Source organism: Heptranchias perlo, chromosome 34, assembly GCF_035084215.1.
Source record: "Heptranchias perlo isolate sHepPer1 chromosome 34, sHepPer1.hap1, whole genome shotgun sequence".
NCBI classification, from domain to species: domain Eukaryota; kingdom Metazoa; phylum Chordata; class Chondrichthyes; order Hexanchiformes; family Hexanchidae; genus Heptranchias; species Heptranchias perlo.
The window spans coordinates 24036283-24053424 of NC_090358.1; the positions used below are offsets into that span (position 1 = coordinate 24036283).

Consider the following 17142-nt stretch of genomic DNA (forward strand, 5'->3'; position numbering starts at 1 on the left):
AGTGACCCGACTTAATTTTCAGGCCACTGCCACCTCGTTCACACTGGGCAGATGCAGTTAAAATTGTCCCTGTCGAGAGTGTGACCTTCTGGGAGCGCTATGGTCAGTTTAGATGAGAGGAATGCAGAAGCTTTTTGAACAGAGGTCAATAGAATGCTTGAAATTAAATTTAAACTGTTAAAACGATGAAAGTAATTTACTTAAAACGGAAGAGGCTGCAGCTATGGAAAGAAGCTTTGATCAGCAGACTCTAGAAGTACAGCTAGTCCTGGCGCGACAGGGACCGTGACAACTCATTGATCAGATTAAAGTGAGATATCCCATTTAAAACACCACCTACAGGCATGATGGGGAATCCTGACAGCTAACTGTGGATATTTTAATATTGCAAATTCCACAGGAAATGTTTACATAGCAGTTTTCAATTGAGTGCATCAGCCATATAAGAAATGTAGTTTATTTTAGATGGGGCAGAGCAATTCTTGAACTCCATTCAGTATTTGCCCAAATAAAATTGAGCTTCACTTCTCTCAGGAAATTATAGTCATAAAGTTTTATCCACTATCTCACATTTCTTAAATTGAGAAGAAGCATCACTTAATTCATGTACACTGAGGTTTAGCTTTCTCTTCAGGTAGCACAAAATATTTAAACAAATCTAAACAGTAGTTCAGATGTAAAATAAGAAAACTGGGTGGGGCGGTACTTTCAATTTTAACCTTTTCCCGGCAGGAAATGCACGGGATTGGATCAGCTGCCTGTTTTACTCTCCGAAAGTAAAATAGGGTGGGGTGTAAAACGGCCGGTCATCCTATCCCGTCAGTTTCCCACCGGGTGGGTTAGGTTTAAATCACCCCCCAAGGAACGAGAAAGGGTCATTCAGCCCATTAGTCTTTCTACCCCACCTATTTAATGTCTTGAAGGAAGGTTCTGAATAAATACTCATGGATTCCCAAAGGTAATTAAACAACAATCCAGCATATCAATTTCCCATGAAGAAAAGTCTTTGGGTTAACCCATCCCTAAGCAGAGATTTGGGAATTGGAGTAATGGAATGTCTTTCTTTGTGTTACTCCCTTGTGCAACAGTTAGGTCACAGCCAATTCTGTTTGTGTATCAGCGACCTCTTGGGCTAACGTACACAGGACTGCCCTCAAATTTATCTATAAGGCAGCTATCTGAAGCAGCTTATATACATTTCAAAAGCATTATTGTATTAATGAGACAGCTCAGGACAGGAAGCATTGCAGGACTGCAATATTTGAAGTGCTCTGGTCATGTAGTTCCAAATAATTTCACAACCAGTTGGTATATTTGTCAGAGGGGATTAACAAGCGAGCAAAGCGGATTGACTATCTGCTGTAGAATGTGTTCTTTGAAAGAATTCAAAATGTCTACATCCAAAACTCATACCCAGTCCATCCCTGAATTCTTTTTCTGAGCTAGTGCTCATTTAATTTGTGTGTAGGACATTGCATTCAAAATCTTAATGCTGCTTCACGTAGTCAAAACTACAGATGCAATTCAGAGCAAGCCCTTAGATACTATGGAATAGGAATCAATCAATCCAAATGGAAGAGCAATGAAGAGAATTTCTCAAATGGTCACAGTTCCTGGATGATTATGTCCCCTTTGTGAGATGATGGTAATGTTTTATTTGTATGTAAGGGTTGAACTTTCAAAGCATGAAGACGACCAAAGCTATGGCAGGTAATCCAACACTCTACAGATAATGTGCTTGAGCCAATTTGAATTTCCATTCACTTATGATCTATTAACATTTCTCCATGAACACATTTAGAAAACTGTAGCTGCTCAATGAATCTGTGTAATAGATCCCAAACTTTGTTATGTAGAAGATGTCAAATGTCAAACAAGTTGGAAGGAGACAGGGTACTGAGTTAGATGATCAGCCATGATCATTTTGAATGGCGGAGCAGGCCCGAAGGGCTGAATAACCTACTCTTGCTCCTATTTTCTACGTTTCTATGAGACAAATGTATAACTATCTGAAACCTATTTATTTCAGACATGGAATCAAAAACTCTGCAAGGACGTAAAGGAGACCACAACTTAAACGCTTCGGGAATATCTGTCATTGAGAATACCACAGTCGAGTTTCAGAAAAGTTCTGATAAAGAAGTTCTGAAGATGCAGGGCCCACTAGGCGCAGATTTTATTATTAAGGTAATTATGTAAGTTTTGATATTTCTTAACACATGCAAAATAGTTTACTGTGGAACTGCCATCTTCAAAGTCATGTTGTCAATATTAATCTAAATAGCACTGAGGCCATAAGGAGTAATCATCAGGGTTTACAGTAACGGGTCATGCATAACCTATCTTGTGCAATTCTTGGAGGAGATAAACAAACTAGAGGCTATACAGTATCTATAATTTACTTGGAATTTCAGCAGGCATTGCTGGAGTTATTCATGTGAGACTCAAAGAAGACTAAGGTTATGAAGTTAATGGCAAATTAGCTAGCTATATTGAAAACTACATGATTAGGCAGAGTCAGCATGGTTTTATGAAAGGGAAATCAGGTTTAACAAATCTATTAGAGTTTTTTGAGGATGTAACTAGCAGCGTAGATAAAGGGGAACCAGTGGATGTAGTATATTTAGATTTTCAAAAGGCATTCAATAAGGTGCCACATAAAAGGTTGTTACACAAGATAAGGGCTCATGGGGTTGGGGGTAATAGCATGGATAGAGGATTGGTTAGCGGACAGAAAACAGTGTAAGAATAAACGGGTCATTTTCAGGTTGGCAGGCTGTAACTAATGGGGTGCCACAAGGATCGGTGTTTGGTCCTCAACTATTTACAATCTATATTAATGACTTAGATGAAGGGACCAAGTGTAACGTTTCCAAGTTTACTGCTGATACAAAGCTTGGTGGGAAAGTAAGCTGTGGGGAGGACACAAAGAGTCTGCAAAGGGATAGCAACAGGTTAAATGGGTGGGCAGGAAGGTGGGAGATGGAGCATAATGTGGGGAAATGTGAGGTTATTCACTTTGGTAGGAAAAATAGAAAAACTGAATTTTTTTAAATGGTGAGAAACTATTAAATGTTGGTATTCAGAGGGATTTGGGTGTCCTTGTACACAAAACACAGAAAATTAACATGCAGGTACAGCACGCAATAAGGAAGGCAAATGGTATGTTGGCTTTTATTGCAAGAGGTTTGGAGTACAAGAGTAAGGAAGTTTTGCTGCAATTGTACAGGGCTTTAGTGAGACCACACCTGGAGTATTGTGTGCAGTTTTGGTCTCCTTACCTAAGGAAGGACATACTTGCCTTAGAGACGGTGCAACGAAAGTTCATTTGATTAATTCCTGGGATGAGAGGGTTGTCCTATGAGAAGAGGTAGAGTAGAATGGGCTTATACTCTCTGGAGTTTAGAAGAATGAGAGGTGATCTCATTGAAACATATAAGATTCTGAGAGGAGTTTCCCCCAGCTGGAGAGTCTAGAACTAGAGGGCATAGTCTCAGGATAAAGGGTCAGACATTTAGGACTGAGATGAGGAATTTCTTCACTCAGAGGGTTGTGAATCTTTGGAATTATCTACCCCAAAGGGCTGTGGATGCTGAGTCGTTGAATATATTCAAGACTGAGATCGATAGATTTTTGGACTCCAAGGGAATTAAGGGATATGGGGATCGGGCGGGAAAGTGGAGTTGAGGTCAGAGATCAGCCATGATCTTATTGAATGGCAGAACAGGCTCGAGGGACTGTATGGCCTACTCCTGCTCCTATTTCTTATGTTCTCATGTTCTTACTGAGTTGTCAATAGAAAACAGATTGTAGTGGAAAATGGACAATCTGTCTGAGGGGTAGTGATTAGGAGTTCAATCGGGTCTTTTCTGGATACCATGCTTCTCATACTATTCTAAGTGACTTAGAGAAGAATACTTCTGGTAATAATTATAAACATAATTGATGATATCAAGCTATATGGCCAGGCCACAAAATAATGAATAATAATTAGCAATAATAATTAACATTCAGAGATATCTGGACTAATCAAGTAGATTGAGGAAATAATCCTAGAAAATTTTCGATGATGTAAGTTAATGTACACTGGAACAAAAAAAAGCAAATTTGACCACAGTGTAAAGGTGGAGAAGGAAAGGGGGTTGTTAGCAGCTTTGCTCAGTAGTAGCATTTTTGCCTCTGACTTAGAAGGTCTTGAGCATATAATCTTGGTTGACAGTTCAATATAGTACTGAAGGAATGCTGCATTGTTGGATGAGATATTAAACTCAGGCCCCTGCTGCCTGTTCAAGTGGACATTAAAGATCACAATGGAGCGAGGGAGTTTTCCTGATGTCCTGGCCAACATTTCCCCCCTCAACCAACACCACCAAAAACAGATCAACTTGTCATTTACCTCATTGCTGTTTGTAGGACATTATGTGCAAATTGACTGCTTGTTTACTTAAATAACAATAGCGACTATACTTCAAAAATCAATCCATTGGTTGTGAAGCATTTTAAGACATCGCGAGGGTATAAAAGGTGTTACGTGAATGGAAGTTCTTCCTACTTTCTTGCTTGTGACTATTGACCAGTCATCAAAAGCTTCCAGTTAATGTAAAGCTGTTATCAAAAAAAGAGCATCAAATCCAACGCACGGGTATTTCACTACAAATTGAAAGAAGTTATTCTCATCTTGTATGGATCAAGTTTGAGACAATATGTGTAGTTTTTGACATCTGACCTTCAAAAGGACATTGGTGCATTATAGGGGGTTCAGAATTGAACAGCAAAGTTGATTCTAGGAGTTGAGTCCAAGTCAAAAGCAAAGACTCAAAGCACTAAACTTGCTTTAACGAGAGGAAAAAAGAACTCAAGCAAAATAAGTGTTGAGAGGAACAGATAATTGAATTTAAGCAAGTTTTTTGATTTTTTACTGTGAGCACAGAACTGACAAACATGGAATTAATATTAACAAGCTTGAAGTGAGACTAGGGATGAAAAGAAACCGTTTTCCCCAGTTGAGTAGTGGATGTGTGGATCAAATTGTGAGCAAATACATGCTGACATCGCTTAAATCCTTCAAAGAGGAACTGATTAAATATCTGGTTGGATACAGGATTAGATGTTCTGGAGATAGATATAGACTACATAGTTAAATACACCACAAGGCACAAAGGTCCTCTACTGTGGTGCTATGTCCAGAACTGAACGCAATACTCCAGATGGGGAGTATTAGAGCAAAAGATGGAGGAAGAATAAGGTCCATGGAGAACAGCAAGCCGAGGCTGAATTGTGAAGTGTAAGGACTGATGAATATTCTGGACCTTTGCTTGCCTTTGGAGATCAGGGAGTATTTATGGAGCATTTTAGTTTAGGAGATTAAATAGATTGGGTAGATTGTACAATAGGATAGGTTGTACATGATCTGTGGAAGGGGAGGAAAAGTAGACCCTTGAACAAAAATTAATCTTTGGTTCAGCCAAAACCATTCTTTGGATGCCTTTTCCCACTTGTAAGCCAGCCAACAAAGTTCAAAATTGCTCATTCTCTTGAATATGTTATATAAAATAAGAGTTAGCTGGTTTATGTGATGATTTGAATGCAGTCTCAGAGTTCCTATGTCTAAACAAACCACTCAAGCTTGGCTTCTACTATTTGACATTATTAGAACTGCTTCATTGTGTTGCACACTTTTGCCAACTTTCCTATGAACTAATAAGGTTAGGGGATAAAACTTGTGCTTACTCCACTGTATGCTGTTGTGTTTTTTGGGTTATTACACCAGATAGGGTCCAACTCCCGTAAGTGGACCTAGCGTCCATTAAGAATTAGTGTGTCCGCTTTGATACTCAATATCCAGGTAAATGTAACAGGACTAGCTTATTCATACATCATGTGCCAGCCATGCGATCTCTTCGATTTTGGTAGGCAGAAGAATACCAGACTGTGGCTCAGACAAACATATTTAATATAAAACAGGTTAAAGAACATTACTTATGTACAAACGGTACATTTACATTAATTACAAACTTTTAGCAATCTCTCAGTGTCAAAATAACAACGATACATCTTCTGCGATAATCATCCACATAAGCCTGATCCTCAAAACACAGTAACTTACCTCTTATGTAGCTACCATGGAGCCCTCTAACTGGGTTTGTATCTCTGACTGTTTCAGACTGACTAGATTGTTTGTCAAAGGGTTTTCAAAGAATAAACTCCTCTCACAAACCTGATTGAAGTTTTCTACACAGATACAGCTGCCAATCAAATTCATTACTTTATAAAGATCCCTACACGTGAACCACATAGGATGTTTGAATTGAACGGAATCGCTTGACGCATTGATCAGTTTCGAACCTTATCAAGCTGTGACTACAGGAAATTGTCACAGCTATCATGGATACTGCTGAACAGACATCAGCATATTAAATTCACTTTTGTTCCACAGGAACAAATTAACGATGTATATTAATACCTTCAGAATACCAAAGTGTAATATATATTTTGTGCAGCTTGAAAAGTTCTCTCACTATTCCTAAATTTAATCCTGTGTGAAAATCCAATAAATAATCCATCATGAACATAAATACTTATTTTTGTCACACACAGAATTAAAATATGTGAATATTGAACAGCATTTATATGACACCTTATCACATAGAAACATAGAAAATAGGAGCAAGAGTAGGCCATTTGGCCCTACGGTCCTGCTCCGCCATTCAAAATGATCATGGCTGATCATCTAACTCAGTATCCTGTTCCCGCTTTTTCCCCATATCCCTTGATCCCTTTAGCATTAAGAAATATATCTATTTCCTTCTTGAATACATCGAATGACTTGGCCTTCACTGCCTTCTATGGTAGAGAATTCCACAGGTTCACCACCCTCTGAGTGAAGAAATTTCTCCTCATCTCAGTTCTAAATGGCATACCCCCTATCCTGAGACTGTGACCCCCAGTTCTGGACTCCCCAGCCATCAGGAACATCCTCTCTGCATCCAGTCTGTCGAGTCCTGTTAGAATTTTATATGTTTCAATGAGATCACCTCTCATTCTTCTAAACTCTAGTGAATATGGGACTAATCGATCAGTCCTGCCATCCCAGGAATCAGTCTGGTAAACCTTCGTTGCACTTCCTCCATGGCAAGGACATCCTTCCTCAGATAAGGAGACCAAAACTGCACACAATACTCCAGATGTGGTCTCACCAAGGCCTTGTACAACTGCAGTAAGACATCCCTGCTCCTGTACTCAAATCCTCTTGCAATGAAGGCCAACATACCATTCGCCTTCCTAACTGCTTGCTGCACCTGAATGCTCGTTTTCAGTGACTGGTGTACAAGGACACCCAGATCTCGTTGCACCTCCCCTTTTCCCAATCTATCACCATTCAGATAATAATCTGCCTTTCTGTTTTTACAACCAAAGTGGATAACCTCACATTTATCCACGTTATACTGCATCTGCCGTGTTCTTGCCCACTCACCCAACTTGTCTAAATCACATTGGAGCCTCTTTGCATCCTCCTCACAGCTCACATTCCACCCCAGCTTTGTGTCGTTTGCAAACTTGGAAATGTTACATTTAGTTCCCTCATCCAAATCATTGATATATATTGTGAATAGCTGGGGCCCAAGCACTGATCCCTGCGGCACCCCACTAGTCACTGCCTGCCAACCAGAAAAAGACCCATTTATTCCTACTCTCTGCTTCCTGTCTGTCAACCAATTCTCAATCCATGCCAGTAAATTCCCCCCAATCCCATGTGTGTTAATTTTGCACACTAACCTCTTGTGTGGGACCTTATCAAAAGCCTTCTGAAAATCCAAATACACCACATGCACTGGTTCTCCCCTATCTATTCTACTAGTTACATCCTCAAAAAACTCCAGTAAATTTGTTAAGCATGATTTCCCTTTCATAAACCCATGCTGACTTTGTCCAATCCTGTAAATGCCTTCCAAGTGTTCTGTTATCACATCTTTTATAATAGACTCTAGCATTTTCCCCACTACTGATGTTAGGCTAACCGGTCTGTAATTCCCTGTTTTTTCTCTCCCTCCTTTTTTAAATAGTGGGGTTACATTTGCCACCCTCCAATCTGTAGGAACTGTTCCAGAGTCTATAGAATTTTGGAAGATGATCACCAATGCATCCACTATTTCCAGGGCCACTTTCTTTAGTACTCTGGGATGTAGATTATCAGGCCCTGGGGATTTGTCAGCCTTTAGCCCCATTAATTTCCCGAGCACTTTTTTTTATCAATACTGGTTTCCTTCACGTCCTTAGGATGTCCCAAAGTGCTTCATATTCAGTGAATTATATGTGAAATATGTTGGCAAATGCGGTATCACAACAGTTATATGTAAACATGAGACAAATTTTCGGTCCAGCAGGATAGTTTTTTTTTCATTCTTTCTCTGGATGTGGGTGTCGTTGGCAAGGTCAGCATTTATTTCACATCCTTAATTGGTCTTTAGAAGGTGGTGGTGAGCCGCCTTCTTGAACCGCGGCAGTCCGTGTGGTGAAGGTTCTCCCACAGTGCTGTTAGGTAGGAAGTTCCAGGATTTTGACCCAACGACAATGAAGGAACGACGATATATGCCCAAGTCAGGGTGGTACCACGTGCCTTGGAGGAGGGTGTATCCTATGCGCCTGCTGCCCTTGTCCTTCTAGGTGGTGGAGGGTCACAGTTTTATGCAGGATAGTGTTGGCATCTGGGCGGAGAAGGGGCTGGGAAATCGATCTCTTGGGTTATAGCCTCCCATGAGATGATATTGTGGAGTTGTTTTTCAAATTGTACACATCACCTTTATTACCATTAGACACACAGCTTATTTCTTACTTGTGTGAAATCAACACCAAGGCACTGAAGGACAAAAGCTTTCCTCTAGCAAAACCATCTTAACATTATCTCTGACAAAAAAAAAATGGATTTTGGTCACAAATTGTCTCCCAGTTATTTAAGCCAAACAATTTTTATGTGTGTGTAGATTCGAACAGAGGCCTCAATTCTTAAGGGGATCTGCAGGCTGAATGAGCATAAAATCTTGGCTAAAGAAGAACTTTTCCCCTAGGAATTGTTGAATCAAAAATCAAACACGATGAATTATTAAAAATTCATTAAAAAGTTATATAATGTCATCCTAAAATGTTAGATCACTACTAATAAACACCATTTGTTACATACCTTAGCAGAACTGAACAAGGGTAAAACTCATAGTAAGGAAATTAAATACAACTATCTTGTTCCAAATGAGATTTTGTTGAAATGCATTTGTGATCATATTACACTCAAAAGGTCCTTTCAGATCCCTGTATAAACATTAATATGTTTTAATCTGTCTTACTAAATACTGCTGTAAATGAATAGGAAGTTTAGTATTTGAAGCACATTAAATGAATAGCTTTATTGTCATAATATTATTTTTATAATAACATGAACTTTCAACATTTAGTTTCCACTATTGATATCTTCACATGGACTTACTGAGAAATTGGCACTTGCGTTGTGGTTTGTGCCCTGCAATGTGCTCGATGGAAATAAATCAAATAATCATCTTTTCCCTTGTCATCAGAGGCCTCTTGTCTAAAAATGTTATACACACATTATTTAATCTCCCATGGCATTAAAAAAATATTTTCCTGAAGCTATCTCTCTCTCCCAATTTATAATTCTCTCTTTCTTCCTCTCTACCCCCCCTCTCCCTGACATTCTCTCTTTCGTCCACTCTTACTCTCGCTTTCAATTTCCTTTTGTTTCCTCTGTAAGATGTCACACTTCTTCACTCGTTATCGCTGTTTATCTGCAACTTTCTCCCCCACTCTGTCTCTTCCTCTTTCTGTAAGTCTCTCGTTCTCTCTATCTCCTCTCTCCTGTACGTCCGCATTCTTTCTGTTTGCCTCTCACACACTTTCTCTCCCTAGGTCTCCCTCCATTTTTTATTCTTCTCATTGATTTTCCTCTCACCTCTTCTGGGGATCTGGAGCCATACTTGAGGTTCAGATCCTCAGACAGCCAAAGAAGTGATCTTGCCTCTCCTTGGGTATGAAGGGTGGAGTGGAGCTGACTGTTGGGGTGGGGTGGCGTTGTGGCGGTGGTGGTGGTAAGATGCAGCTTTGCTCTGGGTTAAATGGTATTTCGATCATTGTCATGCTATGATATAGAGTTACAGCCCTGATTAGCACTATCCCAACTGCAAGCTGCTGGAACGTCGGTGTAAGGTAACATAGTGCCTGGGCTAGGGTGGGAAAGAAAGGGAGTGTGTGGGAGACTCAGGCTTATATAGGATAGGAGCAAGACACTGGGTCTGGTAAGGACTCAGCACCTGGGCCCTGGTTGGAGGGAGTAGGGAGCTGGCAGGTCAACAGGGCATTTTTTATTTTCTTGGTATCGATTGGATGGCCAATGGAATAAAGGGGGCAGTAGCAACATGGATACAGAATTGGCTAAGGGACAGGAAACAGTGGTGAACAGTTGTTTTTTCGCCTGGAGGGAGGTGTACAGTGGTGTTCCCCAGGGGTCAGTGCTGGGACCACTGCTTTTCTTAATATATGTTAATGACTTGGACTTGGGTGTACAGGGCACAATTTCAAAATTTGCAGATAACACAAAATTTGGAAGGGTAGTGAACAGTGAGGAGGATAGTGATAGACTTCAAGAAGATATAGACAGGCTGGTGGCATGGGCGGACACGTGGCAGATGAAATTTAATGCAGAGAAATGCAAAGTGATACATTTCAGTAGGAAGAACGAGGAGAGGCAATATAAACTAGAGGGCATAACTCTAAAAGGGGTACAGGAACAGAGAGATCTGGGGGAATATGTGCACAAATCGTTGAAGGTGGCAGGGCAGGTTGAGAAAGTTGTTAAAAAGGCATACGGGATCCTGGGTTTTATAAATAGAGGCATAGAGTACAAAAGTATGGAAGTAATGATGAACCTTTATGAAACACTGGTTCGGCCACAACTGGAGTATTGTGTCCAGTTCTGGGCATTGCACTTTAGGAAAGATGTGAAGGCCTTAGAAAGGGTGCAGAAGAGATTTACTAGAATGATTCCAGGGATGAGGGACTTTAGTTACATGGATAAACTGGAGAAGCTGGGGTTTTCTTCTTGGAACAGAGATGGTTGCGAGGAGATTTGATAGAGATATTCAAAATCATGAAGGGTCTCGACAGAGTAGATAGAGAGAAACTGTTTCCATTGGTGGAAGGGTCAAGGACCAGACGACATAGATTTAAGATGATTGGCAAAAGAACCAAAGGTGACATGAGGGAAAACTTTTTTACACAGTGCACTGCCCGAGGGGGTGATGGAGGTAGATTCAACCATGGCCTTCAAAAGGGAATTGGATAAGTACTTGAAAGGAAAAAATTTGCAGGACTACGAGGATAGGGCAGGGGAGTGGGACTAGCTGGATTGCTCTTGCATAGAGCCGGCACGGACTCGACGGGCCGAATGGCCTCCTTCTGTGCTGTAACCTTTCTACAATTCTATGATTGATCGCTTACAGCAAAGTTATGGGTGAAAAAGCTCATTTGTTCTGAGGATAATGCAGGTAAACTCAGTTTTAAAATTGTAAATGTACAACATCTGAAAGAGTAACATTAAACCAACTGGGCCCTGAGCTATCTGAACATCTTTAAACTAGAGCAGTATATAGTCTTTTCTGAAGAATAAATGACAGGTAGGATTTTGCAGTCACTTAGTTCCCAGACACAAAGGACAGACAACGCAGTGTTTTTGGAACAATAGATAGATAATATGCGAATGTAGAAGAACGATGCATTTCAAATACATTGAGACAAAGTAAAATTTGAACTGAAGTGAACTCTCAAATCCCAGACGCTGATCGTTTCATTTGGCAGCTTCAAAAAACATGATACTTTGCATAAGAATGACGACTACATTCTCTGGACTTCTTTCAAAGTTTCCTGTAATTCTGGTCTCAATGTACCTGAACGGTTGACCTCGCATAGCTTGGCCATGCGCTTTGTTGGAAGATTGTAGCACCCAAAGTCAGGTCTTGATTAAAGTTTTCGAATCAGTCAATATGCCCAAAATAGAAGAACAAATTGGCCTTGATAGTCCTCCCGCTTCTTTGCCTAGGTTCTGGAAAGACTCAGCCTGCCTGAAGTATGCTGCACCTGTTGCCTATCACAGTCACAGAGCACCTGGATTTGGTGGACCATGTCATTTGCATGGTCTGGTTGCACCCAAGGTGCAGGCCCGTCGCCACGTAGGCTCTTGAGCCTAAAAATTGGACAGCTGCACATCGCTGAGGCATGTGGAAGCCACCATTGCTGATGGCCTTCTGGATGCTGTTCTGTCTACCTCCTTGGGGCCTGCCATGCCATGCTGCCTGGGCCGCCTTAGACCCTCCGATCTGAGGGTTAACGTGAGCCCCTCAAAATGATTGCGTTTTGGTTGCACGCAAAAGGATCACTCCTTCTTGCCTCATCGACAGCTACTCTTGTTCTGTGCCTAATTAGGTGTAAGCCAAGGTCCACCTATTTATGGAAGCCCTGAAAATCTAGATGTATCTGACATAAGGGGCCTCCGCCCCCTTTCCCTCTCCGTAGCACCTGGAAACTGAGCGTACCACAGGTGCTACAAAGAGAAATATTGGGACCATAATGTAAATTGCAATGAAGTAATTATTTGGAGGAGCCTGGTAATTATTTTGTTGGCAATCCAATGCTAGGGCCTTGTGTTGGTTGTTACTTTCACTCATTCTTCCCAATGAGCATGTTTCACCATACTTCCTGGGGGCTTCCGTACTGCTCAAGCATGCCTTGTTGTGAATCAACTAAGAAGTTACATTGACTACATCATTGCTGTGAGTTCAAGCAACACACACTCCCAACAAAGGAGGATGAGTGCAGCTCCAACAACACTCAAGAAGCTCAACACCATCCAGGACAAAGCAGTCCGCTTGATTGGCACCCCATCCACCACCCTAAACATTCACTCCCTTCACCACCGGTGCACCATGGCTGCAGTGTGTACCATCCACAGGATGCACTGCAGCAATTCGTCAAGGCTTCTTCGACAGCACCTCCCAAACCCGCGACCTCTACCACCTAGAAGGACAAGGGCAGCAGGCACATGGGTACACCACCACCTGCACATTCTCCTCCAAGTCGCACACCATCCCGATTTGGAAATATATCGCCGTTCCTTCATCATCACTGGGTCAAAATCCTGAAACTCCCCACCTAACGGCACTCTGGGAGAACCTTCACCACACGGACTGCAGCAGTTCAAGAAGGCGGCTCATCACCACCTTCTTAAGGGCAATTAAGGATGGGCAGTAAGTGCTGGCTTTGCCAGCGATGCCCACATCCCATGAACGAATTTTTTTTAAAATTGCAGATGAACAACAACAACAACAAATTATATTTATATAGCGCCTTTAAGAGTAGAAAAACATCCCAAGGTGCTTCACAGGGGCATAGTCAGAAAATAATCACAAGAATTTTTATTTAACATGGATGAGTTATGCTTACTGGTTAGCAGCATTGGACTGCACAACAGAATTTATTTAACAAGCAGCAAAGAATCAAGGAATAGCACAGAAAAAGGCCATTGGGCCCATCAAGCCTGTGCTGGTTCTCTGAAACCACTTAATCCTTTTCCCCAGCCCTTTCAAGTTTTTATTTTTCAAATATTTATCCACTTCCCTTTTATAAACAGTTTAACGTACTGCCAGAAGCAACGTTTTTTAGAAAGCGGCCACAAGCCCAGTCTGGCAATTGTGTCCTTCTGGACCCTGCCAGCTCGGTCAGTGGTGGTACTACCGAGCCACTCTTGGTGATGGACATTGAAGTCCCCCACCCAGAGTATATTCTGTACCCGTGCTACCCTCAGTGCTTTCTCCAAGGGGTACTCAACATGGAGCAGTACAGATTCACATCTGAGGGAGGGCGATAGGTGGTATTCAGCAGAGAGTTTCCATGCCCATGTACCCTCTGTGTATTTCTGGTCCAACAAACACAGTTATCTGTAAATTGATCTGGATACACAAGTGTGAGTTATATTAAATAGCTTCATATAGTCAGTAAATTAAGATTTTGTTAAGTTAAACCCTCATTCTCTGCCATGAGTTCCATATTTGTGAAGTCACATGCTAAACGGTTAATACATAATCATCTTCAAGAGTATTAAATGAAACTTTTTTATTAGCACTGCAAAAACATGTATTGTAGTCTACTTGGAACACGATAATGTTATTAATTCTACAAAGATTGCGGCCCATATTTAGGAAAAGTTTGCACAGTGCCAGAACCTGAGCTGTATTTTAAACCACTTACACGGTTCTGACAGCACACCTCAACATTGCCAGTATAACACTGCTTCAGCGCGCAGCCTCTGTTAACACTGAAACTGCCGAATTAGCACCCAGTTAGAGACCAGCTTGTACCCTGGACTTGCATTGATTGTAAAGTTAGCTGTGAGAAGATCTTATTCTCTGGGCTCCATTCAAACTCAGTTTAAAATATTATTTTAAAACTATTATTTGAGCCAACTAGATCATGATAGAGCCAGCTTTTTTTCTTAGGTTCTGAGGATAAGAAATGACTATGATTTTTCTGCAATATCACAAAAGAATCAATTTTACGTGACTATAGCCTAGGAATTGGAGTGAGCCTTGGCTCAGAGGTAGCATTCCCGCCTCTGATTTGGAATGTTACAAGGAACATAGAAACAAGAGTCGGCCATTTAGCCCTTCGAGCCTTTTCTGCCATTCAGTGAGATCATGGCTGACCTGTGATCTAACTCCATATACCCGCCTTAGCCCCATATCCCTTAATACCTTTGGTTAACAAAAATCTATCAATCTCAGATTTAAAATTTAACAATTGAGCTAGCATCAACTGCCATCTGCGGAAGAGAGTTCCAAACTTCTACCACCCTTTGCGTGTAGAAGTGTTTCCTAACTTCACTCCTGAAAATCCTGGCTCTAATTTTTAGACTATGTCCCCTAGTCCTAGACTCCCCAACCAGTGGAAATAGTTTCTCTCTATCTACCCTATCAGTTCCCCTCAATACCTTGAAAACTTCGATCAAATCACCCCTTAATCTTCTAAATTCCAGGGAATACAACCCTAGTTTGTGTAATTTCTCCTCGTAATTTAACCCTTGGAGTCTAGATATCATTCTACTAAATCTACGCTGCACTCCATCCAAGACCAATATATCCCTCCTAAGTTACGGTGCCCAGAACTGAAGACAGTATTTCAGGTGTGATCTAATCAGGACTTTATATAGCCGTAGCTTAACTTCTACCCCTTTGTATTCTAGTCCTCTAGATATAAAGGCCAGCATTCCATTAGCCTTTTTGATTATTTTCTGTCCTGTCCATGACATTTTAATGATCTATATACATGGACCCTTAAGTGTCTTTGGACCTCCACTGTTTTGAGATTTTCACCATTTAGAAAGTACTCTGATCTATCCTTTTTAGGTCCAAAGTGGATGACCTCACACTTGCCAACATTGAAATCCATTTGCCACAGTTTTGCCCATTCACTTAATCTATTAATATCTCTCTGTAATTTTATGCTTCCATCTACACTGCTTACAATGCTGCCTATCTTTGTGTCATTGACAAATTTGGATATGTGGCTCTCTATCCCGTCATCTAAGTCGTTAATAAATATTATGGGTTCAAGCCCCACTCCAGATAGCCCCAGTGCGCAGGAACGTAAGTTTCTGCCTCTGAATACTGGGTTAACATCCAGCAGGGTACAGTGTCTGATGGGAGTGCAGTGGTTACTGCCCCCCCTCCATTGTATCTAGCCGGTATTGGTAGGGAGTTGTGAATCAGGCTATCGACCTGTCCACGTAAAAAGGGATTTCATTACGGAAACAACCTAGAGCAGGATCTGCTGGATATAAAAAGCAGTGGAAGAAATGGACTGCCTCATGTGCCGCTCTGCATGGAAGAGAAAGAAGAAGCATAGCTTGGGAATTGCAATTCCTGTTTTCTTCAAGGGCTCGCTGTGCAGTACTAAAAATTCCCAGGAGAATTTATTCTTGCCGGTTTACACACAGTTTTGCTGTTTTCAGTTTGTGGTGCAAGATACGGGCTTTCTGTCCCATACGGTGGGCCAACCAACGAAAGGAGAGCAGCAGTAATGCTCTAAATTGCAATTAGGCACTTAAGCACCTGAAACAGCACCGGGAAGGAAATGGCACCATATAAATGCAAATATCTTCAGAAAATTTCTGATTGTACTCTATTTTGTTGTAAGGCTACTTCTCTGAGTCTTGTTGACTTCAATAGCCACACTGCGAAGAATGGAGCAAAGGTAACTTAATTTTAACCTGTCTACCAAAAGCACCTCTCCATCCCCCTTTTGGATAGGCCAGATGCACTGCATGGCCTTTTCTGATCTTGTGCTTTACCGTGTTCCTTCCCAAGATTGATCTGATTCATATCTTCCAGGGAACTGGATAAGTATATGAAAGTAAAAAATTTGCAGGCCTACGGGGAAAGGCTGGGGGAGTGGGACTAGCTGGATTGCACTTGCATCGAGCTGGCGCGGACTCGATGGGCCGAATGGCTTCCTTCCGTGCTGTAACCTTTCTATGACTCTGCATTCACCGAGTATAGGAACATAGGAACAGGAGTAGGCCATTCAGCCCCTCGTGCCTGCTCCGCCATTTGATAAGATCATGGCTGATCTGTGATCTAACTCCATATACCTGCCTTTGGCCCATATCCCTTAATACCTTTGGTTGCCAAAAAGCTATCTATCTCAGATTTAAATTTAGCAATTGAGCTAGTATCAATTGCCGTTTGCAGAAGAGAGTTCCAAACTTCTACCACGCTTTGTGTGTAGAAATGTTTTCTAATCTCACTCCTACAAGGTCTGGCTCTAATTTTTAGACTGTGCCCCCTACACCTAGAATCCCCAACCAGCGGAAATAGTTTCTCTCTATCCACCCTATCCGTTCCCCTTAATATCTTAGAAACTTCGATCAGATCACCCCTGAACCTTCTAAACTCTAGAGATTACAACCCCAATTTGTGTAATCTCTCCTCGCAACTTAACCCTTGAAGTCTGTAATTATAATTATGCGTAATTATATACCTTGTATCATTTAACTTGGAGCTGAAAAATCAACCAATCACCTTTTCTATT

The 17142-nt window shown here is 41.3% G+C and overlaps 1 protein-coding gene across 3 annotated transcripts in view; it reads left to right on the forward strand.

Annotated features, from left to right (window-relative positions):
- The window catches only part of adamtsl3 (ADAMTS-like 3), a 481218-nt gene that overhangs the window by 289032 nt on the left and 175044 nt on the right, over positions 1 to 17142 (forward strand). For all 3 annotated transcript variants that reach the window (XM_067971609.1, XM_067971611.1, XM_067971610.1), the window contains exon 9: positions 2030 to 2187. In XM_067971609.1, coding sequence (XP_067827710.1) covers positions 2030 to 2187 — 158 coding nt within the window. The remainder of the gene's footprint in view (positions 1 to 2029; positions 2188 to 17142) is intronic.